Source organism: Diadema setosum, chromosome 15, assembly GCF_964275005.1.
Source record: "Diadema setosum chromosome 15, eeDiaSeto1, whole genome shotgun sequence".
In the NCBI taxonomy this organism is placed as follows: domain Eukaryota; kingdom Metazoa; phylum Echinodermata; class Echinoidea; order Diadematoida; family Diadematidae; genus Diadema; species Diadema setosum.
This window is the reverse complement of record NC_092699.1, coordinates 27069241-27095829: the sequence shown is the minus strand read 5'-3', so window position 1 is coordinate 27095829 and position 26589 is coordinate 27069241. Positions and strand designations below refer to the sequence as shown.

Here is a 26589-nt window from a genome sequence, read left to right as displayed (position 1 = left end):
TTATACAACACCTGCACACAAAGTTTGATGTATATTCCATTGATACAATAGCCATTGCTGAATCAATTTCAAAATGAATCACTGAATCATTCTACATCATCGCAAATAGTGATTTTCATTCCTCTAGTCAAAGTAGTTATGTATCTAAAGCGCCATCTCTCCCACTTCTGATCTTCTGCTTTAAAGATTGTGTTTAACCCCTTACCAATGGCCACAAGGTGGCTCCTGTACTAAAGTCTTTAGAAACGTGAGAGCTGCAAAGGGAATGGGTTAATTGGCTCTCTTTGTCAGAATGTCTCCTCTAAAACCTAAAACATTTGTGGTATGAAACTGTCCTGAATTGGAGCTGACAGCCTTTTTTCATGGCATGATAAGTAAATTGCCAGTCATGATTACAGTGTACAACATTATACTCACATTAAATGCATTGTGTACACAAAAACTTTTGCATGCATTTTACCTTCACAAATTTTGGCTCCTCTCAAAATTCACTAAAATTTCATGCATGCAAACATTTCTGGTTTCACAGTAACTATTACACCTACCTTCTCTTTCTCCCTCAGTTGGAAGGTGTCCAGGCTGCTCTTCAACTTTTCCATCTCTTTCAGAGCCCTATCTCTGGCCTGAATGGCAAGAGCAAAGTCTTGCTCTTTTCTCTTAGCACTGGCCTGCTCCTAGCAACCAGAATTGAAAAAGAGGCACAGGATTTTAAGAGACCAAGTGAAACCACAATATAAGATTCACCAAAGTTCATTTACACTGTTTCATTCAGTCAGCAACTAACAGAGGAAAGTGAAATCTTACTTTAAAGTAAGCACTACTTTAAAAAAAAAACAAAAAAAAACCAAATATATATATATATATATATATATATATATATATATATATATATATATATATATATATATTACAAAAGAAAAAAGCATTGTAGAGTTTGTTTGTTTGTTTTGGTTTTTTGTGTGTGCCAGAGCTTTTTTTGTGCCAGAGCTTTTATATTCCTCGTGTGGGACAGTTACTCTACGCAGTAAAACAGACTATCATTCATGATAAATTACTTGCAGTCTAACCATTACAAAAACAATTTTAAAACACGCTATAAGTCATAAGAGGCTGTTATTGATACCCGTGCTCACTACATAATAGGACAATCTACAGAAACAAGCAGCCAAACAAACCAAAAACCTTATATATTGAGCATGATCATCTTTAATAACAATCCATACATCAAATATCCAAAGATACCATCCAGAAGTCTCATTTCAAACATAAAAAATCATGGCCTTGACTTCACAAAACAATAATCTATCACAGCACAAACTCTTCCTTGATTTTGAATTTTGTCAAGTTTCTGTTGTGCTGATAGCAGCTTTGACAACTGTCACAGCCTTTCTCACTACCAAACACAAGAAATGGTAATACCAGAGACAGCATCATCCTACAATCACGTACCTGCTTTAGGACATTCTCTGTGTGCTGTACAGTTTTCTTGGCCTCATTTAGCTCTTTTACAGTCTAGAATCAGAGAAAAAAAAAGAAACAAAACTGATGAATTCTTGAAATGTAAACATGATTGCAGAGGAATCTATTCTCAGAGCTAAATCAAGTCTGTATGATACAAATCCAGCTAATGAAACTTTCTGTGTGTATCAGTGTACGATGATGGAATGGTCATGTGTGCTATCAAACTGTGGCATAAAAAAAGGGAAAAAGAAGTAAAAAGGACCAGATTGCATAGTTACGACAGTGAGAAAAGAAGAGTAAGCGAGACATTTCTGATCTGTCTCTATTAAATGTCAGCTGATAGGCATAGCGGAGGCAGGTATAACAACCTGTGCCATGCAGAAAGATATCTTTTCTTTGTTTCTTTTTTTTTTTTTAGAGAGAGAGAGAGTATCGAGTTGTCTCCTTCAACACCAGGTAATTTTAAAGAGAATGTAACATTGCAAGGAGATGCAACACAAGACATGATAATGAAGAATGCATAAACTTATCACAACTCACTGCCCATGAACACAGGGGAAGAAACTTTGAAATCATTGCGGTATAAGCACAGGAACATTGTTTCTTTTTTTTTTAGAGAGAGAGTATTGAGTTGTCTCCTTCAACACCAGGTAATTTCAAAGAGAATGTAACATTGTAAGGAGATGCAGCACAAGACATGATAATGAAGAATGCATAAACTTGTCGCAACTCACTGCCCATGAATACATAGGGGAAGAAACTTTGAAAACATTGCGGTATAAGCACAGGAACATTTTATCACTGGGGTGACAAGACCTGTACTTCAGTGATGTCCCATCAAAGTCCCAGCTGTCTTACTCCAAAAATGAAGCCACCATGGCATGACAGAGGAAAGGCGTAGGTGATCTCATTTCTTATAGTGCCTTGGCTGCCGTGTTTTTTGCTCTCCTGAACATCTGACATTTTTGAGATACTAAGTTTTGTCACCCCAACAGTGAGTTGCTTTAGTTTTCATAACTCTCTTGGTATTTTTTTTTTCTTTTCAGATTTCAATGGGGAAAGTACACAAAGAGAAAACGGACAAGAAAAACAAACATTGTTTATCTGCAGTGTATTCACTCACAAACTGCTGTAATAACTTATTAACCTGTTAAGGACGGGCCGATTTTGCTACAACACATGTTTCCCATAGATGCTTGGGACTCATCCTCAATGGGTTAATCATACCTCACTGAGTTTGCTCTCAAGTTCAGCTTTGGCTCTCCTCTGCTTGCCGGCTTCTGACTGCACCGTTTCCATGGCAGCGAGTTCTTTCGTGAGCTGCTCCACCCGATTCTGCAACTGGCCCTTCTCGTAGGCCAACCGACTCTTACTCTCGAGCAGGTCCGATATGGTTGCCTCCACTTTCTCATGGGCAGTCTTGTGAAATATGAGAGCACAAAAAAAGAATGGAAATTTGACAATGCTATTAAAATGCTAATCTGAATTTTTTTACTATCACTCCTAAAAGAAGAAACAAAGCTGTGTATGTTTTTTGTTTTGTTTTGTTTTTTGCTAGAATAGGAATGTATCTGACTGTGGACAAAGTCTAGAAAGACATAACAATGCACCATGCACAAAATAGGCAACAAGAACTACATCTCGTGGAATCTGTGAATGATGGATATAAGTATTGCGATGCCAAAGGTCTACAAAGTGAGAAGAATTTGATGATACAGAGCACTCTCATTTCAAAGAAGACTGATATAGTGAGCTCTCATTGCAACAAAGCCATTTTCCTTGCTATTTTATCATTTTTCAAACCCTGGGCCCTGTCACAAACAAAGATGCAATCAAACATAATTGTGTCTAAATATCAAATAAGGTCAGGTATCAGACAATCAGAACTGAGTATTTAGAGACATCAGATTTGACTATCTGACGTACAAAATGTTTGATCTTGAGTCTCATGGAACAGGGCATGACAAAATAGTGGTGTAACATTGCAATTCAGGCGGTCTAACAGAGCTGGCTACAATGAGAGTAGATTGCTAGTACATGTACAAAGTAGTATGCAGCAGCCTGATTTTGTTTATGTGGACACTTTAAAAAAATCATCAGACATATTCAGTCCACTCACTTGGTGTTGTTCTAAGATAGCAATCCTCTCCCTGAGCTGAGAGATTTCTTGTCCCTTCAGATCCCGTTCTCTGGTCAGGCTCTCGATGTCAGTCTATGCAAGGAACAGAACAAGCTATGATTCTTATAGTACAGACAAAGTAAAGTTCAAATAATTAGCTTACACACAGAACTGTTACATGATGCATTATATAACTGCAATTTTCTTTGTGTCAGTGATCAGTTCTGATATTGACTTGCACTGATATACCGTAAAACCACCCACCACTATCAAGATTACTGTCAATACCCCTCAATTTAAATCACCCAGGCAATCAAATTTGTTTCTCACTTTTGTGCTGTTATACCACATAAATGTATTCTGTTTTGGATTCATGAGTGTCGTCCTGGAGACATTCTTCATAGGATAGAAAGAACACGCTTGCCAAAATGTCAAGGCTGAGTAGGTCCTTTTAGGACCACACTCACACCCAAAAATGAATACATGGTGCATCGTGAAACCCACCACCACCAAAATTTGTCCGGAAACCTTCAAGAATATATTCCACTCAAGATACCTTTTTCAGAAGTTTAGGATGTTGACTCTGTCCTACAGAAATATGAATGCAACAGCTGTGTACGTGCATGTGTCTATGGTTTTGTGCATGCATCTTTACCTGGCCACTTTATATGAATTCACTATACAAATAACATCCCACCATTCTTACAGCTGAATCAGACTTTAAATACACTGTGTAGGCCCTACCAATGTGAAGACGACTTACCTGAGCTTTACTGATTTTCTGCTGTACCGACTGTCTCTCTGCAGCCATACTGTCCACTGCTTGATTCACCTAACACAGCAAACACATAGAGTGTGAAGGCAATATAGCAACAACAGTGATTTGTTTTGGCATTAAAAAAGACAGTGAGGCAATATCCACCTATCATTCAGACAAAAGGGCCATGGATTATTCAGAGGATACGGGCAGCCAATACCAGCGATCCCAACCATATAAACAGCATTGCAGTATTCTGAGGGCTGACAGATGTATATTTTTGGGGAAAAAAAGGCAGTATTTTCACCTTTCTTGCAATAGACAAGTGCAGTATTATGTGGAAAAAAAGAGTATTTTTAATGAGATCTGCAGTATTACTGTCAAAAACAGTACAAAATATTGTTAAGAAAAAGTAACAGTAGGCATTTATTCAATAAACAAGGGTCAAATTACGAGTATGGGATCTTGGCGTGTAACAGAGTGTGCACACAAGTAAAGGTCGAACTAAACAAAGAACTAAAATAGAAAGAAAGAAAGAAAGAAAGAGATGTTTAGGATGGAGAGATTTAGGATAAAGGAAGTTAGGATGGAGAGATTTCGGATGGAGAGGAGAGAATGGCTCCCACCTGTAGTGTTGTTGACCACTAATGTGGTCTAGCACCCCCTGTTGTTGAAATGTAGTGTGAACACCAGAAAATGGCAGAATAAATAGCCAGAAGTGAAACGCCAGATTCGCCGTGATATTTCTCTTTATTGAGTCGTCCAAGTTGGTAGTCAGTAGATTTATTAGCCTCTGACACAAATCACACAACTCTACAATGGCGACGAGAAGTTTGTAATGTGCTTACGAGCCCATGTTTGCTGCAGATCAGCGGGCCCCAACGAATGCTTCCAGTACGTGATAGCAATGCAGTAATTCATCCCTGTAGTCCCATGCATTGTCTTCCATGGTGTCAACGAGTGCATGACGTCGTCACAGTGCAGTGAGTGAGTGAGTGAGTACCAGTAGTCTTCGTTTGTTTTTGAATACAAGTACACAAGTAGAATGAGTGCCTTACCAGCTTTTCCACCGTTTGTTGATACCGACAACAATCCTGGCCCTCAGTGGACCAAGTGGCTAAATCGCTTTGAACGGTTAATGGTGGCACTAGACATCTCTTCACCCAAACGAAAAAGAGCCCTCTTGCTCCACTATGCTGGACCGAAGGTGGACGAAATCTTCGATACACTCCAACACGTAGGTGACGACGATGACTATGAAAAAGCTGTCGATGCCCTAAACAAGTATTTTCAGCCAAAGTCCAATTCGATGTATGAAGTGTACATCTTCCGCCAGGGAAAGCAAGAGCAAACCGAGTCCCTTGACCAGTATGTCACTCGCCTTCGCATGCTTGCAAAAAACTGCAAGTTTACAGATACTGACAGGGAGATAATGGCTCAGGTAATCGCCCACTGTCAGTCTCCTAAACTCCGTAGGCAAGCCCTCAGAAAAGGGGACGATCTAACACTGACTAAATTGCTGGATATTGGGCGGGCTCTGGAAGCCAGTGAAGTACAGGCCAGAGCTTTCGAATCACCAGACACCACTCACAATGCTGTCAACGCTACAAGAGGTCGCAGTCTTCAGCGGAATAGAGGCCGCAGACCCCCAAGGGCGAATAAGTCATCCCAATTCAGAAGTTACAAACAGGACGGCCAGAAGCAACATGTCCATAACCAAAATGCCACACGTCCTCAAACGACACCCAAGCCTTCTGGGACATGTTATTATTGTGGAGGCCCATACCCCCATCAAACGTCCTGCCCAGCAGCAGGAAAGCAGTGCAAGGCGTGCAACAAGACGGGCCATTTTGCCAAAGTATGCCGTTCCTCATCACGGAGAGGGAAAATCAACAATGTAAAGGATGGCGATGATGCGACTGGAACCAGTGTCAACCAACCAGACGATGAATATTCATTCACCATTCGAGACAAAATCTACAGTGCTCAGAACAGACACAAGCACTTACCCACTACACAGCTGACGGTTGGTGACAAAGGAATGGAGGTGATCATCGATTCCGGGGCGACAGTGAATATCATGGACGCACCCACATTCCATGACCTGAAAACCTCGCACAAGTTCAAACTGCATAAGGCCCATTCACACATTTTTCCGTATGGATCAGATGAGCCCATTCCAGTCATTGGTGTTGTGAATGTGCCTCTCCAGACGAAACAACACACACGCTGTGATGCAGAATTTTTTGTCGTGAAGTCCAACACAGGCAATTTGCTGAGTTTTGAGACTGCATCCGTGCTCAAATTGATCACCATCAACCAGGTATCTACCACTCTGACTGATGAGATCTTCACGAAGTATGCAACTCTATTCCAGGGCACAGGAAAGGTGAAGGGAAAACAAATCAAGCTACACATCAATCAAGAGGTGAGACCAAAGCAACAGAAGCATCGTCGTATCCCGTTCCACACGAGAAAGGACGTGGAGAAGGAACTGGAGAGACTAGAGAAAGAGGACATAATCGAGAAAATCGATGGACCTACCCCCTGGATCAGCCCCATTGTTGTAGTACCGAAATCTGACGGACAGGTACGCATTTGCATTGACATGAGAGAAGCCAATCGTGCTATAGAACGAGAGAGACACCCAATGCCGACGCTGGATGAACTCATAGAGGACATGAATGGTGCAACAGTCTTCAGCACTCTAGATCTCACAGCAGGCTACCACCAGTTTGAGTTACACGAAAGCAGCAGATACATCACAACATTCAGCACTCATGTTGGCCTCAGGAGATACAAGAGACTGATGTTTGGAGTCAACTCGGCTAGTGAAATTTTCCAGGCTGCAGTGGCTGAACTCCTGAGTGGACTAGATGGTGTGAAAAATGTGTCAGACGACATAATCATCTACGGGAAAAATCAGGCTGAACATAATTCCCGACTGAAATCAGTGCTAGATCGACTCAACTCCCACAATGTCAGACTCAAGAGAGAAAAGTGTCAATTCTCACAACCTTCTGTGACATTCTATGGTCATGTCTTCAGCAGGCAAGGATTAAGCCCAGACCCAAGGAAAATCGAGGCCATAATCAATGCTGACGCCCCTCAGAATGCCAAAGAGATGAAGTCACTACTAGGCCTGGCATCCTACATATCCAGATTCATCCCGGACTATGCTGCACTTACAGCACCCCTTCGAGCATTGACTCATCAGGATGTACAGTGGACTTGGGGTGAGCCGGAAATCAGAGCATTTGAGAAACTGAAAGAGGTACTGACAAACGCACAGACAATGTCATACTTTGATCCAACCAAACCCACAGTACTACTGGTGGATGCGAGCCCCAAAGGCCTTGGTGCGATGCTCTGCCAAAACAACCGACCGATTTCGTATGCAAGTCGATCTTTGACAGACACCGAGACCAGATACTCCCAGACGGAGAGAGAGATGCTTGCTGTTGTGTGGGCTGTGGAACGATTCCACCTCTACTTGTACGGTGCTCAATTCCAGGTCATCACAGACCATAAACCTCTGCTCAGGATCTTTGAGAAGCAAACCCCTATGTCTGCCAGAATTGAACGGTGGAGACTGAGACTGATGCCATATAACTGCAAATTGGTGTACAGACCTGGCAGAGATGAGGAAAACCCAGTCGACTACTTGAGCAGACACCCAGACAAAGTAGAAGTACGCTCACCAGACAGAGATAGCCAGTACCTGAACTATGTCTGCAGCCATGCAGTACCCAAAGCAATGACATTGGCTGAAGTGACGCAAGCCACACTGGAAGACGAGAATCTCCAACTTCTGATGACAGCCAATGAGACACAGAGACACGAACATTGGAACAGGCCAGAACTGAAGCCATACCAGTCAAGCAAAGAGCAATTTTCGGTGCATGAAGGCGTGATCCTCAGGGGAAACAGACTAGTACTCCCAACAAAATTGGTCAACAAGGCAGTAGACCTGGCCCATGCCTCACACCAAGGAATTGTGAAAACAAAGAGCCTCCTCAGAGAAAAGGTTTGGTTCCCAACGCTGGATCAGATGGTGGAAGAGAAGGTGAGGTCATGCATACCCTGCCAAGCTGCCGTATCAGATGGAGCTGAGAGACCAGAACCCCTCAGAATGACGGACCTCCCAGATGGACCATGGCAAGAAGTCTCGGCTGATTTTCTCGGTCCACTACCATCAGGTGAATACCTGCTAGTTGTAATCGACGACTACAGCAGATACCCGGAAGTGGAAATAGTTTCTTCGACATCAGCCAAAGCAACTCTTCCTGCCCTCGACGCAATATTTGCTCGACAAGGTGTGCCGGTTACCGTCAAAAGTGACAATGGACCTCCATTCAGTGGCCATGAGTTCAGTGCATTTGCCGATCACCTGGGATTCAACCATAGAAAGGTGACGCCGTACTGGCCTAGAGCTAATGGAGCTGTTGAACGGTTTAAAAGAGCCCTTGTGAAAGTTATCAGAACAGCTCATACTGAGAGACGAAGCTGGAAGCAGCAACTCTTCAAGTTTCTCAGAGCTTATCGAGCTACACCCCATTCGACAACAAATTTGTCACCGTGCCAAGCCCTGAACAGACGAGAGATGAAGTGTGAGCTGCCACATATCACACTTCCCCTGCATGAAGTGGACTCAGAGAGCATCATGAGAAACAGAGACAGCATCCAAAAGAAAAGGATGAAACAGAATGCTGACAAAGCTATGAACAGCAAACACAGTGAGGTGAAAGCAGGTGATGTTGTACTGGTCAGGCAGCCAAAGTCGTCAAAGGCTAGCTCTCCATTTGACCACAGACCACTGATCGTTGTCAGCAGAAAAGGCAACTCTGTCGTAGCCAGGAGAGGTAACTACGCCACAAAGAGAGACATTTCGTTCTTCAAGAAGGTGAATGCTGAGGTACACCATGATGACGACCCTCCTGACTCTGATGTCGACGACATCGCAGACCGACGAGACGACATCGATGACCTACCTGCAGATGACAACGCAGGCGATGTCAACCAACCCCAACGACCGTTCCGGAGGACCCCAGTGCGACGATCTGGTAGGCGACGTCGAATGCCAGTTCGATTCCAGGACTACGAGATGTGAGTGCGACGATCCAGTAGATGACGTCGACTGCCTGTTCGATCCTACGACCATGAACCTTGAGCGGTTGCTGTATTATTTTTGTAGATTTTAGACCTTTTGGTTTTACTTGTTTGGTTTTTTTCTTAAAAAAAAAAAAAAAAAAAAAAAAAAAAACATAAGGAAAGATTTGGTGAACTAAAGAGTTTGAACATTCAGGAAGATTGAATAGAAACTATATGAAAGTTCATGCTGGACTTACGATTGCATGATACGAACTTTGGACTCCACATTCCGCGGTCATTTTACGCTATGCTGATCCGGTTGCGAGTATCCTGCTCTGTATACCACAGGAACTCTGAACTCTGAACTCTGAACTCAAAATGCTGAACTTTTTTTCTGTGAACCCAACAATCTGTTTTATTCACCAGATTGTTACATATTTTTACACTCTCAAGACATGGCGCTTATGTTAGTCAATTACCGGACTGTGAAGTTTTTGGAACGTGAAGTTCACCCTTATGCTGTCAAGTGTTTCAAGTGTTTCAAGCATTTCGGTGTTTTAAGAGTTATCATGTTTTAATTGTTTCAAGTGTTTCAAGCCAAAACTTCTGGAATTCTGGAGTTATCTCGAAAGAAACTTTTTGGAAAAAAAAATGAACAAGAATTATTTGGAAACCATATTTCTGATAATGTGCATTACAGACACAGCACAGATTTCATATGTTTCTGAAAGAATGGTTTTGGATAAGGTTTAATAAAAAAAAAAATAAAAATAATAGGATGTTTGGAGTTAAAACAAAACAAAGCAAAACAAAAAAAAAAGGAAAAGGGTGATGTAGTGTTGTTGACCACTAATGTGGTCTAGCGCCCCCTGTTGTTGAAATGTAGTGTGAACACCAGAAAATGGCAGAATAAATAGCCAGAAGTGAAACGCCAGATTCGCCGTGATATTTCTCTTTATTGAGTCGTCCAAGTTGGTAGTCAGTAGATTTATTAGCCTCTGACACAAATCACACAACTCTACACCACCTCGTCTAGGAGAGTCTCCTTGCTCCTCATGGCTGCATCCTTCTCCAGGCTCGCTTGGCGTAGCTCATCCTTCACCTGTGCGAGGGCACTCTCCTGTCAGATTCAAAAGAGGAGAGATGACATGACAGGCAATAAATGTTTGAACGCCATGTTTAGCCTATCACTTGCTATTTTTTTGGCTCATTTTTCTTTTCAATATCTTTCTCTGAGACAAGCAAAAGGGTAGGAAGTCAGCTGAGTATTGAGAATTTCATGATGATACATTTTATTTTCTCTGTCTGCTGTAGTTCCAATGGTAGAAGTATATGTATTAGCAGCAGTAGTAGTAGTAGTGGTGGCAGATAATGTGTACTTGTACAATTACTACTGCAACTCCTTTCAGTGTTAGGAGGATAACACTGAAAAAGATAATGATGACACTAATAACAAGAAATGATAATTACAGCATATGTTGATCAGTCTTAACTTCAAACTCTGAAGTCAATATAGGTATATACACAGAGACTCCAACCCCAAGCACCTTCTGATCTGGAGATTCTCCTGCCTGAAACCCCAAGCAAACGGGAGACTCCAACTTGATGTGCGCGAAGTTCCTTGCGGCCGGGGTCCAGGGCCCAATTACAGGCGCGGTGGAGCACCCCAATTTGCATCTCATTATCGCCCCGTTCTATTTGAATTTCCAACGGGCATCCACGGCTGCCCGAAACTGTGTGCATGAAAAAGTCAAATCTTTACCTTTTCCTTGTGCCCCTATGCGTGCCGCTAGTAAACTCAAACTTCCCACACTATCTAAGTTTTTAAAAACCTTCCTTTTGATGAAAAAATTATGAAATTTGCTGCACTAGAACTTGAGATATTGAAGCGTTTTGAAAATCACCTCTCGCAAAACATGCTCTCTGTTTTTTTCCGACTGGACTATGGCCGGGCTCCAATGTGTCCGAAATTGGCAACATAAGTTCATCAGGCCTCAATCCATAAATGGTGAAAGTTTTCGCTTGGTTACACCTGTACTTTTTGAGAAATCAACTTGTTTCTACAGGGTTTGGAATAGAAAATTGTAGTCAGCGAAACAATTGAAAATGACGTCATTTCTTTTCCCGTAATATTGGGCATGCGTGGTTCGTGAGATTCAGGATTTTGTGCTCATTGTTGGTTTGCATGTGACGCAGTCAATTTTGCTGAGTGTCGCACGGCGGTGACTGCTGAGCTGCTGCTAAGCCGCGCACGCTGCAGGCAGCAAAGCGTTGTGTGTGCTGTGACATGCAACGCTATACAGTGACGCGATTATATATACAAGGGACCGACCTGTACGCTTTGCGTTCGTGTCATTTTTGACATCACCTTCTGGTTTTTTCCGACACAACCATGGCCGGGAATATTACGGTATGACATTTAAAATGCAAGCAGATAAATAAATTTCGGTGTACTTTGTTCGAATGGCGCTTTGGTTCCGCAATCACACTTCGTGAATTTTAGGATGATTTTCGAGGCATATTTTTGGTAATTTTGCTCGCCAGGTTTTCGCTAAAATTTCACATTTTATCATTGTCAAATCCTTTAATATGTTATATGTGCATATACGGACATGTTTTCAAATTCAAACTAACTCAATTTTAATCCGAAAATAGGTTTCCTTAAATTGTTATTAGCTTGAGAAGTTGTTTACTTTTTCTCAACTACGCGAGTACATGTTGTTTACTTTATGCAAATGAGGCTCGACTGCCGATGGATTTCTGCGAGATAATTGGGGTGCTCCACCGCGCCTGATTAAGGGCCCTGGAAGCTCTAGGGTTCTAGATGCTTTCTTGTGTTATCTCAGGCTTATCTTTCAACATATGATGACACTAAGTAAGAAATCATTTCAGAGTTGGAGTCTCTGTATACAGTGTACATTATATAACGCCAGGTCAATGGGCAGAAATGTTCATGCACAACATGGCATTCAGTAATAGGCAGGATGCATATAATATGTGTATAAAGTGTTGACAGAAACACAACAAATAATAAAATGCTTCCTAACTATAAATGAGTTGGCTATCATAAATATCACTGACTGATAATATCCATGAGGTGTAGACAGAAAATGCACTTAAAGTACAAAAATGTACTAACACAATTAAGTTATTCTTCACAGACATCTCTTTCTTTACAAGGGTACACTATCTCAATAATTGCATACACAACTAACTTGGTGTACAAGTACTTCTCTACTTCCTTGTTCACTTTTCTGTGAATATTTGGCAGTCAACCTATGTGAGTGAAATTGAGATCTTATGAAAATATTGTATCCTGTATCACAAGTGCAATGCATATATCGTCTCAAAGGGGGAAATGGATTGTTTGTTTTTTTTTTAGAAAAATGATACATCTTTCTCATTCTGTCACAATGTGGTTCCTGATCATAAGTTTAACCACTTGTGCAATTATCTTGCAAGTTCCTCAAAATACATGGTATACAGTGTAGGCACCAACATACAATCCATGAAATACAATGGGTGTGACGTCCTCTTTCTATACTTCTACCTAGCATAGTCTCCATCATTTCACCTGGTTCTTTTTCAGTGTTAGTTAACAGCAAAAATGTTGAATTCAAAAGTTGGGCAGCTTACCAAAGATGCAACATCCGTTTGATGTTTATTGCCGAATTCACTCAATTTCAGCTTGGCTGCAAGGAGCTGTTCCTCCAATTTAGAGCTAGATTCAAGAAACAAGATCAAAGGAAAGAATTTTTCTCAATTCTGGATGGAAATTAGCTTAAAGAGCACAATGAAAATTGGGAGACAACACAAACATAAATACCTACAAATGTGTCTAAAAGGGCATCCTCTAAATTAGTCTAGCAAATTAGAGAAACTGTATAAGCAATTGCATGGCTGTAAAAATTCACACAATATTAGAAAAAAAAAAAATACAGCAATTAGGGAGATGATTGTTGGTTACATACATCTGTAGACCCACTGAGAACAAGCTAATTTCAGTATAACATGCATTTACCATAGATATGTGCCTGAATATACTTCGGACTAGACCTCAACAGGTCAAAAACAGAAAATATTCCCAAATGAGAACAGGTTTTGAGTTTACTTTTGTCATGACATATTAAAAGTGATATCTTATTTTTCAGGGAGCCTCCTCCAGTGTGGGTAGACTTGACAGCTATGCGAGGAAAACAAAAGTCAAACAGATTGAGATTATAGCACAGTGAGTTGTGAAGCTGTGCCTTGGTGAAATAGCAGCGATATAGCTTCGTATGGGGCGGGAGGGGGGGGGGGGTTAATACAAATACAAGTAAGAATGGTATCAGTCAAGTGTACATGTACATTGTACATATGATGCAATATTTGGTACCCTGGGGTACCAAATGAAAATTTGCCATTTTGTTGATTTTTTTTCTTCAATGCTGTACTCTGGGTTACCAAAAAAAATGTAGAAATAATTTTTAGTTTTATTATGCACAAAAACATTATCTTGTTTGTGATTGTGCAACAAATAATGCATGCAATTAATAACTTTTTTCTCATCTTTTACATGCTCTGTTGTAATCTTCACTGTTTAACAGTTGACATGGAAGACAAATCGGCCTTGGGATCGTTACTGCCCCACGGATTTACGCTGGTGCTGATGATGAGAAAACGGATACCACGACAACATTGCACAACTGTATGATAATGGGCACAAAAGTGAGCAATCAATGACAATACAGTTCCTTTATCTTACTTTGCAGTTTGTGTTGTTTGCTTGCTCTCCCTCTCACGTGTTAGCCTCGTTTCAAGGTCCTGCCTTTGAGTTTCTGCGAGATTCAGCTTCATCTGTACATCTGCCAGAGCTGCCTGATGCTCATCCTGATCAAAGTAGGGAAAGCAGCAGAAGTGAAAAATGAAAGTGTGTGCTAGAACCTCTGTTGGGGGCACCAATCAATCATTGACTGTCTCTTCCTATGTACATAATGCTAGCTGCTCTAAATTTCAGTGTTGTCAAGTTTGGCAGGCTTCAGAGTGTGAGCTGCATAAATAAAATATGCCACTGTATGCTCATGTATTTCGCAGGATTTTTGTTTCTGCAGATTTCCCTGTCCACTGCTGCACTCCACAATTGCGAATTTAACCACTCATGAAATTGTTGGGAAGTCCCAATTCACAAAAAATATATGGAACGTACAGTAAATGCATTTACACACAAACAGAGACAGACACCCTGGTTACCTAGTCTCTGCAAGTTTTGATATTCTTTGTTTGGACGTGAATTCCCTAAAGGCAGTGTCACACCTTTCCGGGCAAGCTACGCGGTCTTGTCGCGAGGAGGGATTTTCCAGCACGCAGGAGATTTTCCGCGGGCGGACAAGAATGTTTGCAAGTTTCGCACTTGTCTTATACCTATGAGATGCATGCTACTTAGCTTCTACTTGCATGAGAGCTTTGAAACCGATCCGTTTTCTGTTACAAGCGACTTATGGTAACTGAGAAGTACCTGTGTTGGAGTTGCCGGCGAGGTGCTGCCAGTAAGGGTCTCCTACTGATGTTTTGCGTGTACCTCTGCCAGCGAACCCCCACGACTCACCCGGAACAAGTTTTGAGCATGCTCGAGGCCTTGTCATACCGTATCTGGGGAAGTTTTGCAGCTTGACTTGCGGGGAAACAAATTTGCTACCCGGAGCTCTCCGCAGTTGGTCCACACCTGACAGTACCTATTAACACGTATCTTGCCTGTAGTTGCAAGGAGGTGCGCACGCAAGTCCGATTTAACCACAGTCAAGTTTTGAGCATGACCAAAACTTTTTCCGGAGAAGTCGCGGGGATGCCCAGAGAGATCCACGCAGAACGCCAGTAGGAGGCCCTTAGCGGCAGCACTTCGCAGGCAACTCCCATGCAGGTACTTCGCAGTCCCCGTATGCAGCCAAGATAATGACATTCCGTGGGACTTTTGCCATTCCTTCAGACGAATTCCGTCACTGAGTTGTCAGCCCCCACGCAACTGGTACACAGATCACACAGCATACCCGCAAGTAGAATTTAAGTAGGACGCGTCTAGCAAGTAAGACACATGTACTGACTCGCCCAAATCCTTGTCCGCCCTCAGAAATTGTCCAGTATACTGGAAAATCCCTACAGGTAACAAGCCCGTGTAGTTTGCCCGGAAAGGTGTGACAGGGCCCAAACATGGTTGCGGGTAAAAAGATTTGCATGCGCACCTCCGGGCGCAATGGGTGAGATACGTGCTAAGTACTGTCATGTGTGGGTCATCTGCGGGGACCTCCGGGAAGTAAAAATTGTTCTTCGCAAGTCGCACTCAAGGCTTGCCCGGAAAGGTGTGACACAGCCTTAAATTGTTACATTGGGCAAGCCTATGCATTATGTTGCTTTGAAAACAAATGAAGCGCTGAACTAACTGAGAAAAAGAAAGGTCATTTGGGAAATGCACACATGAGCTAATTACAAACTGGCATTAATGACTGGTCTGGAAATGTTTCTTTTGCATGGGGGGGGGGGGGCATAGAGGGCCCAATAGGGCTTCATATGTTGACTGCTGTTGGTAGTGGTAGTTGAACAATCTTGTTTGACCATATCATTTTTGTGGGCAGGGGTGAGAATATGGCCCAATTGTAAAATACTGATGCCATTTCACACGTTATCTTGTAAGAAAATATGTTGCTCCAACTAAGAGGCAATTTTTTTTTTTTAATCAAAATGCAATAAAAACAACCACAGTACCTCAGACTTCTGACCAGTCATGCCTGGACTCTGCTGCGACTTCTGAACGATGTCTTGGAGAGCTTCCCTCTCAGATTGCACTTGAACAAGCAGAGTCTGGGAAAAGTGGAGTTCAGAGTTAGATTCATACAATGTGAATACAGGAGATTGACTTGACAGTAAAAAAAAAACAAACAAACAAACAAACTTGGAATCACATGGGAATATGTTGATTAATTCGATAACAAGCATAGCAAAAAATACTGTATATATCCTATACATTTTTGCCGGTTTCTTCTTTTGTCTTTTTTTTTCCTTCTGCGACTTCATGAGTCACCTGATGTCAGTGACAATTAGGCATAAAAACACATTAAGATATTACCTAGGGTAACACAAATGTATGCTTCTGACCCAAATTAGGATATTGCTCACTGGCTGCTTTAAAGAGCAGAGGGAAGATACCAGTACATAGTGCACATTTCTCATTTCAGTGCTGCTATGGTTCTCAATTACGAATTAAACCATACACAAAACTATCTTACAACTCCTGCTTCCTATTATCAAAACATTTTGCTCACAAAAGATATGGCCTACGCTGTAAATCACATTGATCAGTAAATGGGAACAAATTGTCAAAAGTGTTTTGCCTTATGAATTTTTGATAATGCATATCTCTTCATCCCTGACTTAAATCCACCATAAATGCAAACTATCACCTTATAAAGAGTTGTAACTTCAAAGTATAATCAAAGACAACCATCTATGAATCATCATATCTAGATATAGACCTCTAAAACAACAAAAAACATCAAACTGTCAGTGTAATTCATCAAACAAGCAAACTGAAGACACAGAAAAACACCAACACTAAACATATATACACTAATGGTTTGTACTTTCTTTCTTGAAATGGAGGCTCTAGTTGTCAAAATGAATGGCATGCATTTTCAAGTTTGCAAACTTTCTGAATTTCAGTTGATAAATGTTCAAAGACAGGACTGTATATGCCCTGTAATTCATGGTATGTTTATTTGTTTTACTTTGTTTACTTTCATGAGTTGATTGCTACGGCAAAATATGCAACAAACCAATATGTTGCGTCCTCAACATGCATCATGTATCATCTCATATACGGGGAAAATCCCTAAATTTGTTCTTGAAAGGGTTAGTACCAACTTTTTATTCTGTCGATGTGGTTTTCAATCAATTATCCTGAATAAATACTCTGGCAAACAAATTTCCTTTACATACAAGTCCATACATGAATTTGCAAAAATATCAGGTTCATGGAAAATATGGCCTACACAAAAAGAAGGAAAGAGCAGAGGAGAAAGCAAACTACCTGTGTGTCTATAACAAGTTTGGCTTGCCTCTCAACCTCGATGTGTAATTCACTGCATGCCTTCTTTGTGGAGGTCAAAGATGTGACAATGTTCTGTTGCAAGCAGATTAAAATGTTAAAGTCAAAGCAAAAGGAAAAATAAACAACATATCAAGTGAAAACGCTAGTAATCCAGAAACAGGCATGCAGTTACTCTTGTGGCAAACTGGAATAAATGCTTAAACTGAAAGATGAAATCAAAGGGCAAAACCACAAAAAATGATGATTGATTACAAGAAATTTCATGCCATGCAGCAACACTTGTCTCTTTCAAAAAGTACCTGGAAAACCCAATCTTATTTTTCAAAAGACATTATCCCCAATGCTGAACAAATTGCAGCACATCCATGAGGAAATGATAAAAAGTCTCTCAAATAATGATTCTTTAATTACTTCCAAACCTATTTAAGTCTTGAACCATTACTAATATCACTGTATAATACACTGACAGAAACAAAATGATTTTGAGAAAGCAGTTTAGCTACATAGTGTATCATACACATTTTGCAGTTGACATTTCATTATTCCGAAATACACGATATGTATGGTTACTTTGAAAACATCAGTCATCAATGTGATTTTGCCTTGCCAATATTGTTCAGTTTTCATATTTCCAGAGATTTTGGAATTAACCTGTTAAAGATGGGCAGATTTTACTACAACACACATTTCCCATAGACACTTGCCCAAGTATACTCCTCAATGAGTTATTACGAAAGGGAGATTTAAGCCTACCATCCTAGCCATGGCAATAGTGTAACACAGTGATGCATAGTCTTGAATTCCAGCTGGTAAGTCTCTTTCCTCTCGGATGAACATCAAATAACACACACAATATATGATAGAAGCCATGAGAACAATGTTAATTTAGTAACAATAACATCGATGAAAAGCAATAATATCAACACCAATATGATAATAATGACGACCATACATATATACAAAATTATATATTTGATGTTCTATGATGCTATAAACAATAAATCATTTACCTTGTTTTGCTCATGGAGTTCCTTTAATTTTTCATCCTTGCAACCTAGAAAACACATGATGAGAAATAAACACGGACAAAATTTTGCCAGTTGGTGACAGACTCATGAAAGGTAGAACTTGCTTAGTTGAACCACATTCATTTACAAGTCAAAAATGCTTTCTGCTTATTGAGTGTAGACCATGTGACTCTGGTTACCACTAGAAATTCTACAGTTCTGTCGTTTGTGCGAAAATGCATCCTGAAGTGAAGTGAGTTTGTTTTCTTTACTAGAAAGCCTTCCTGGATAAGAAAACATGCAGATTAGAATAACTATGAAGAAGAAAAAATATTAAAAAAAATGTGTTCAATATGCTTTTAAATACAGTCAAACCTGTCAACAGCGACCTACTGCCCTATACGACCACTAAACACAATTCCCTGTAAACTACCCTGTCTATAGCAGCCATCTGTCTACAACGGCCACTTTTTTCATCTCCCTCGGGTGGCTGGTATAGACAGGTTTGACTGTTATCTTAAAATCATAATTACAATGGAGCAGGGAGAATGTAAATAGTACGGGTACTGAATGGATGGAATGTACCAAAAGGACTGAATATACTGGTCAATGACTTGGTATGCATGTTTGCCATTTACCTCAACAAGAGTGACTTTCGGACTAAACTTACTCAGTTCTGACCGAAGATTCTTGACAGCTTCCTCCAAACTCTTGTTTCGTGCCAATTCCTGCTTCTTTTCCTCAAACAATCTTGCACCCTCATGGCGAAGTTCTATGCAGTTTTCATTCATTGACTGCACCTGCAAGATAAAAGATAACAGTTAGATTTCTCACCTTGTGATATTTTTTTTATAATCATTAAATTTTTTTTTTCCTCTTCCCATACATTCACATTACACATAAAGAAATAACATCATTTAGAACGAGATGTTTGATACAAAATACATTTAAGAACACTTCAAAATAATTGCTGGCACTTTAATATTTTCCTACAACAACAACAAAAAATAATCTCAAAAGTTACATTAATCATTCCCTTTTTTTGGGGGGGGGGGGGTGGAAACCTTATGTCAAATAAAAGGAAAATTGAGCAAAGAAAATGGGATTCCATCCGAATCAGAACCTGAGACCTCCGGATTTGTTAGACTGGTGTTCTACCAACTGAGCTATAGAAAGCCCTAGTTCAGTGTTCGTCCCAGAAACCCTAAATTCTCAATGCTCGAATGGTCAGAAGCTTTAGCAGTGTGTTTGTGTGTGACACACACATACAATGTACACACTTGAACCTGGCATAAACCTGAAGGATAATTCAACTCGGGGATAAATGCGAGGGATCACCAATGTGATGCAGCTTTTTCTGTTTACGTTTGTTACATACTCAAAAAAGCTGCATACATTCACCACCCCATCACACTCTCAGGGAGAATTACTCTTCAGTGTTTTTATTGAAATCTATATTTTGTAGTCTTCCTCCTGCCATACACGTACATCCTGAGTTTCTGACATTAAAAGTTTACTCTAATATATTAACTTGACTGTACCAAAGCCAATAAAAAGCACAATGAGAAATGAAGCTGTGGTTGCTTATTCACCGACAATGCTGACCACAAATATGATTGTAACAAAATTTTTTGAACAGTCAAAAAAGAGGGGTGAGGTGATGACACACGACATTCTACAATTTGTGCAATTTTGTTGAAACAGGAATTTTTTTTTCAATTTTCAAAACTTTTTCATCTTATGTATGTTTGTTTGTTTGTATGTTTTCTGCATGAAACTTTTACCAACATGTACATTGTACATGACATCTCACTTTATTCATCACATGTGACTTTAAGCACGATGTGGAAGTGGACTTTAAAGCAATACTAAGACTTGACAATATAATACTTAATCTTCTTTGGCAGAAACTGAAGTCATGCTAACAGTCCACAGAAACTAAGCAACAGAAGAAAAAAACACAAAAATACGAAACCAATGTGTGTGTGTGTTATTAAATGAACAGTAATAGTCCTCTTTAAATTTCATGCAGTCAGCAAGTATTTACACACTTTCCCCTTCATGTTTCAATTGTCTCACAGCATCATTGGACTGTGGTTTGTTTCCACTGCATGGGAGTACGATGAAATTTTATATTCTCCTTTTAAGATCTCCTTGAACAGAAAAAAAAATGGGTGCTTTTATTTTCAAGCAAGTTTCCTGTCCTTTTGAGCAAAAAAATTTCCTCTTCCACAGTAGTCTACAGACCGTACCTCTCTTCGGTCAGACTCCATAGTGGCTTCCATCTCTTGAATCCTCTGAAGCAGTGTGGCATGAGAATCCTCCAGACTGGAACGAAAGCTAATCTCCCTCGCCAGTTCTTCCTTTAGCTAAATTAAACAGAGCAGGTCATAAATACAAGGGTAAAACACTGCATTCAATGTTGCACACTGGCACTGGTCCGGCAGCCCAGGACCAGTACAAATCAGTCCGACAAGTAACTTTTTCCACCAATGGACAAGTAAAAAATAGAAAAACTGGGTAGCAAATGGTCCGACAGATGGGTCAGACCAGTAAAAAAGATGGATTAGTTTGTCGCCCTGACATTCATCAAATGGAGGGGTCACAGTGCATTTTAACTTTTTTGAACATGACAAGAATTTATGAAATCATGATACATCAAACACTTGCAAGTCAGCACTTGAATAATACACTAAACACTTGCAAATGAATACTGGAATGATGCATCTATACTCTGTATTATGAAAAGAGCAAATCCGGTGCAAAGGTGTACAAAGCAGGTGTGTAAAGAGTGCAAGGTGTACAAAACTTCAAGGAATTTGTGTAGTTATGTACACTTACGCTTTTTTTCTATGATGAAATCATGTGTGTATTACAATAGATGGATCAACCTTTGTATTACATATAACCAGTGCGTTGCTTAACTGTTGAGGATGAGTCACAAGTATAATCCGGCCGGTGTCTATGGGAAATGGTGTCGTAACAAAATCAGTCTGTCCTCAACAGGATAAAGAGGAATGAAACCCAAATATGAATGTGGATTGGGAGAATGCAGAAATGGAACACAACAGCAAAGTTTGCGGAAAATCAGTCAATCCAAAGGAAAGTTATGAATTTCAACAGCTCTGTGCAGTCATCACTGAATAAAAAAGGCTGCTACAATTGGTATCACATTTGTACATTGATATAACGAAAACATCAAGATAATGTCACAAAATTTCACTTTCATGACTGAAAAGTACAAATTCCCTCAAATTGCTACTAACACGCATGTTAACATTTCTTATTCCTCCTGCTCTCCAAATGAGTGACATTATGCCGAATGCTCTTTCATTATGGCATAAAAGTGAAACTTGTTGATTTTTCTTCACATCATTTCATACATAACATCACAAAGCATCGTCTTCTCATCCTGCGATGGCTGCACCAAAACAAACAAACAAACAAACAAACACCTAACTTTTGAAGGGATTGTTTGATTTTTCTCAAACTTCACCCACTCGTTCCTTCTAATATTGCTGCATTCCCTCAATTCTCATAAAATATGGGTTTCATTCCCTTTTAATGCCTCCTGGATTTACACACTCTCATGTTGTTCATCTATCTTGCAAGTGCTTTTCATCATCTGTTTTCACCATCAAAGCAGACTTTTCAGGGATGTTCAAATGAGGTCTTCAAGACTAGAGGCATTGCAGAGATAACCCACTACCCTAATCAATCACTTACCTCAGAGACTCTCCTTGATAGCTTCTGCTTTGCAATGCGAATATCCTCAAAGCCAATGGCAATATCTGACTGCAGACCAAGTAGAGACAGAGTGAGAGATCAAAAAAATATAAACATGATACCTCAAAAGTCTCTCAGGACCTATTATCTGCACTTCAGTTTCTCTTGCAAAAGATTTGTGGAAATTTCTACACTTTACAATTTATCCATGAGTTGTACAACCTTTTTTTTTTTTTTCATTTCACAGGGATAGGTATACCATTGCCTAAAATAATCAATGACAAAAAATAATCTGTAATATTTTTATGAACAACTGATAAGTTATTAGAAGTGGACATCATCCCCTAATCTAATTTCCACCAATTATTGATAACAATTGTTTGTGAAAACATGGAAAAGTTTATGGTTTTGACTATTTTCTGCATTTTTGTCTGATTATAATGAAACTTTCACTGTCTTGTCAGATTGCTCTTACTCTCTTTATTGTCAAAGTCAGCTTGACCGCAGAATGGAGAGGAGCAAGTTTGCTTTAGCTTCAAAGGAGAAGATTCTAGGATGATCACCTTTGAGGACGTGGCTACCTCCAGAGCTCCCTGTAGTCTCCTGGTCTCCTCCTCGGCACTCCGGCGGTCATCGATGGCGTCCTTCAGCTCCTTGCGGCTCCTGGCCAGCTCCTGGTTCAGCTTGCGCACCTCCGTGGTGTGGAGCTCCGTAAGCTGTGACACCTCTTCCTTCATGTTCCTGGCGTCGTTGCGTGTCAGGTCCCTGGCCGCCTGCATTGTGAGGGCAATAAACAAATCAAACATGTCCGCTACAAGATTTGGGGGCATTTAAAGCACACAGAAGAGCTTGGCATCTCACATGCTAATAGTGGTGAGTAATTTATCAACCGAAAATAGCAAATATTAATTATCATGTTCTGACTGCAGTCTCACTGACCTCTATCAAAACAGTCTTAAAGTAAGATAGCAAATCTCCAATTCTTCCCATATTTCGTTGCCTGGCTTGCAGAAGGGCCCTAAGGTTTGCATGCTCTAAAACTTCCTACGTCAAGGCCCTAAGGCTTGCATGGTCTTTATGCTTTATTAGGCCCTTCTGCCAGGCATGTGATGATTTGTTCAAGTAAGGGAAAACAATGAGACTAACTTACAACCTCTTGATTTCAGAGATAATGTTTGTTTGTTTTTCTTCCTGTGCTGTACAAAAACTTTCTAGGAGTATACAGTTCCCACACTAATGGTTGGCTCTCCCTTGAGTTGCAGATACGACTCTCCAGGATAAGGAAGGGTAACCTGCTTTGAGTGTAAATAAGCAGAAGCGATGAGTTTGATTTCTCATGCACTATTATCATGGACAGAAGAGAACTACCGGTGCACTGTACTAACCTGAAGTGAACAGAGATTGAGTTTGAGCGTTTGGATCTGGCTCTCATTGCGACAAAGCCTGCCGACCAATGCCTGGTAGTTCTTGTGCAATGCCTCAGTCTCCACAGACTGCGGCAGGAATGGCTGGATGGCTGGCGGGGGTGTCCCGCCCTGTCCCGCTGGCTCCGTCCTAAATCCCAAACCAGCCAGCTGGCTTACGAGGCTCACCGTCTCCTTCTCGGCAACGTCCAGTTTCTTCTGCAGGAGCCGGACAGCGGCCTCTGGTGATGACCGCTTCGGACGGCTAGGTGCCATACTGGGTTTAGATGACATCTTTGGTCTCCCTCAAGACATACGACAGGACTTTTCCATGGTACAACTATGGAGGGAAAACAGTCAAAACATTGACACCACATCACTATGTCACTTTCTTTTTAAAGAACCATATCAAAACATTACTTACATGTAGCAAATAGCTGACAAACTGCCGGCTGCCACAATAATGTAACAGCATTTGTCCACATCACATTACATCTTACTGCAATACTCATTGTATTTTGTTTCCACATGCTCTTATTAACATTTACAATGATTAAGGATGCACCCTGGGTAAACAACAAGAGCGACGAGATGTATACGTACAAAATATTGAATTTCACATGTAATACAACAGCATTCATTAACTATAGCTTCTTTGCTTTTTGGTCACGTCTAATCCAAGATGGCTGCCAGATGAAGACATGAGCTCAGGAGTCCAAGCCAAGGAAGGCGACTGCCAATTCTCTCCAAAATTCAGTTCATATGTTCTTCTCAGTTTAGGCACTGATGATGTGTATAAAAATCAAAGATCATAAGCCAAGATGGCCACCAGTTTAATAATGGAAACGTGGTCAGGGAGTCCAAGGTGGCCTGTGGTCACAAATTTATTTTGGACTTCAGTTTGCTTCTTTTCATCTCCCTCTACTCTAGATAGGAAGTCAGATCGTGTCTCTAGGCACAAATTGATTGTAAAATCCAAGAATCCAAGATGTCTGCCACTAAAGATACATGTGCTCAGGTGTCCAAGGTGGTCACCTATTTTCTCCAGACTACAGCTTGCTTCTGCTCTTCTCTGACAAGGCAGAGATTACTGTTTGTGCCAAATCCAATAATCCAATATCATATGACTGGCAAATTGTGAAGACGTGTGCTCAGGATCAGGAGTCCAAGATAGCTAGTGTCAAGTGGCAGATTTGCAGTTTCATAAGTACCCATGAAGGTAAATGAAAAAAATTTCATAAATTCATTTTATAACACAAATAATGCAAAGGGTTTAAGTCTGTGACATTAGTGGAGATGCAGGTCATCCATGATCCCTCTCGGGCATTCAAAAACGTTGTTCATCATTGTAATCACCCTCGAGTGAGCTGCATCTCCACTTTTGAAAACAACAATGTCACCTTCATACATGTGGATTGGGATAGTAAAAGATCAAAATCCTTCAAAAATCCATTAAAAATTCCTGGATCACTGACAAAATTTCATCATCGGATCTATAGAATCCTTGTGCCACCATCAACTTTTACTGCAAGATTCATTCAAATCCATGCACAACTTTTTGAGTTATTTAGCACACTTGTCACAAGGAAAGAAAGAAAGAAAGAAACAAACCAAAACGTGTGTAGTAGGCCTATGACTTGTAGTGTGAGTGCTTGAAGTTTAATGGAGCACCCCAGCAGGGTTAGCTGTACCACAGATGAGAAAATCTGTCTGTCCAGCGCAGAGGAGTTATTACTGGTCAAGGTTAACCGGGACCAGCCCGAACGTGAAGCGTTCTGGCTCCCACGGCCACAGTAAGACCTCTACCTACATGTAATTGTGTACAGGTTTCTACTAATGGAGCACTACGGGGCCACAGGGTTTTAATAGGTCATTAAGGTTGCAATGTAGCTTAAGTGTAACACTAAACACATCATTGTGATCATGCAGTCAAATCATGCATTCATGGACTACCGTAACCCCATTGCAGGGCACTGTTACTACTATACTAGAACCCTAACAAAATTAGTTGTAGCATATATATAGCCCGACCAGACGCTCTTTGAACTGTTAATACCAGTCAGACCGCAGCACCCGATAATTCACTCGTATTTATTAAGATAATGAGCTGCGTAAGGGGATACACCTTAAATGTATATTCACAAATTTGGTGTCAAATTCAAGGAAAATATGTAAGCTATCGTTACATGTTACTCAAATTATTGCAAATGAAAAATATCATAGCGTTATTTGAGCTTGAAAAATGATGAAAAAAAGTAATTTGTGTAGTACACGTTCAAGATGTCAAAAGAATACCAAATTCACCTTGCGTCTCAATGAAAATGCATTATTTGGTTAGTCCATCTCTTAATCTTTGTATCTATGTAAATGTATTGACAATTTGTTGCTTAATCCGGTCAGGAACCAGTAAAATATACATTGATGTCAGTGCTGGTCAGCTTGAAACCATGCAATCTCAAGAGTAAGCTCTCTCATTGGACAGCGCTTGCATTCAGCGCTTGCATTACGTCATTACGCTGCTACGGCTTCATGCCACGTGCGTGTATAGCGCATGGTTGCATACAGGCACGCATGTAGTTCAAGCGCTGAATACAAGCACTGTCCAATGAGAGAGCTCTTTCGCGCCACTGTACACTTTGTGTGGAGCATACTTCCGGCTTAGGAGTGAATTTTACAGACATTTCAAAACAGAAAAACTAGTATAAATCATGCTTGCATCTCCTTGACTCCAATATAATGATGAGCATCTAAGTTTCCTCTCTACGAGAAAGCCAAAATCAGGAACAACAGTTTCTTAATCCGGTCAGGAACCAAAAACGAACATTAGAAGACAAAATCTTCCGTGAAAAGCAGCTAAAATTTACGAAAATTCAACTGATCATATCATCATGATATAAGAACCAATGGCGATATTACACGCAAATTTGGTATCAAAATAAAGATCAGAC

General features: G+C 40.5%; 1 protein-coding gene across 1 annotated transcript in view; it reads right to left on the bottom strand.

Moving 5' to 3' along the window:
• LOC140238626 (coiled-coil domain-containing protein 150-like) overlaps positions 1 to 23973 on the bottom strand; it is a 36561-nt gene extending 12588 nt beyond the window's left edge. Inside the window, exons 1-16 of the mRNA XM_072318527.1 lie at positions 23624 to 23973; positions 22802 to 23011; positions 22239 to 22307; positions 20765 to 20881; positions 19183 to 19312; positions 18516 to 18559; positions 17485 to 17577; positions 16164 to 16259; positions 14173 to 14297; positions 13065 to 13149; positions 10456 to 10548; positions 4344 to 4412; positions 3581 to 3673; positions 2689 to 2880; positions 1450 to 1512; positions 546 to 674 (exon numbers count right to left, since the gene is read on the bottom strand). Coding sequence (XP_072174628.1) covers positions 546 to 674; positions 1450 to 1512; positions 2689 to 2880; positions 3581 to 3673; positions 4344 to 4412; positions 10456 to 10548; positions 13065 to 13149; positions 14173 to 14297; positions 16164 to 16259; positions 17485 to 17577; positions 18516 to 18559; positions 19183 to 19312; positions 20765 to 20881; positions 22239 to 22307; positions 22802 to 23011; positions 23624 to 23935 — 1920 coding nt within the window. The 5' untranslated portion in view covers positions 23936 to 23973. The remainder of the gene's footprint in view (positions 1 to 545; positions 675 to 1449; positions 1513 to 2688; positions 2881 to 3580; positions 3674 to 4343; positions 4413 to 10455; positions 10549 to 13064; positions 13150 to 14172; positions 14298 to 16163; positions 16260 to 17484; positions 17578 to 18515; positions 18560 to 19182; positions 19313 to 20764; positions 20882 to 22238; positions 22308 to 22801; positions 23012 to 23623) is intronic.
• Between the last annotated feature and the right edge of the window lie 2616 nt (positions 23974 to 26589).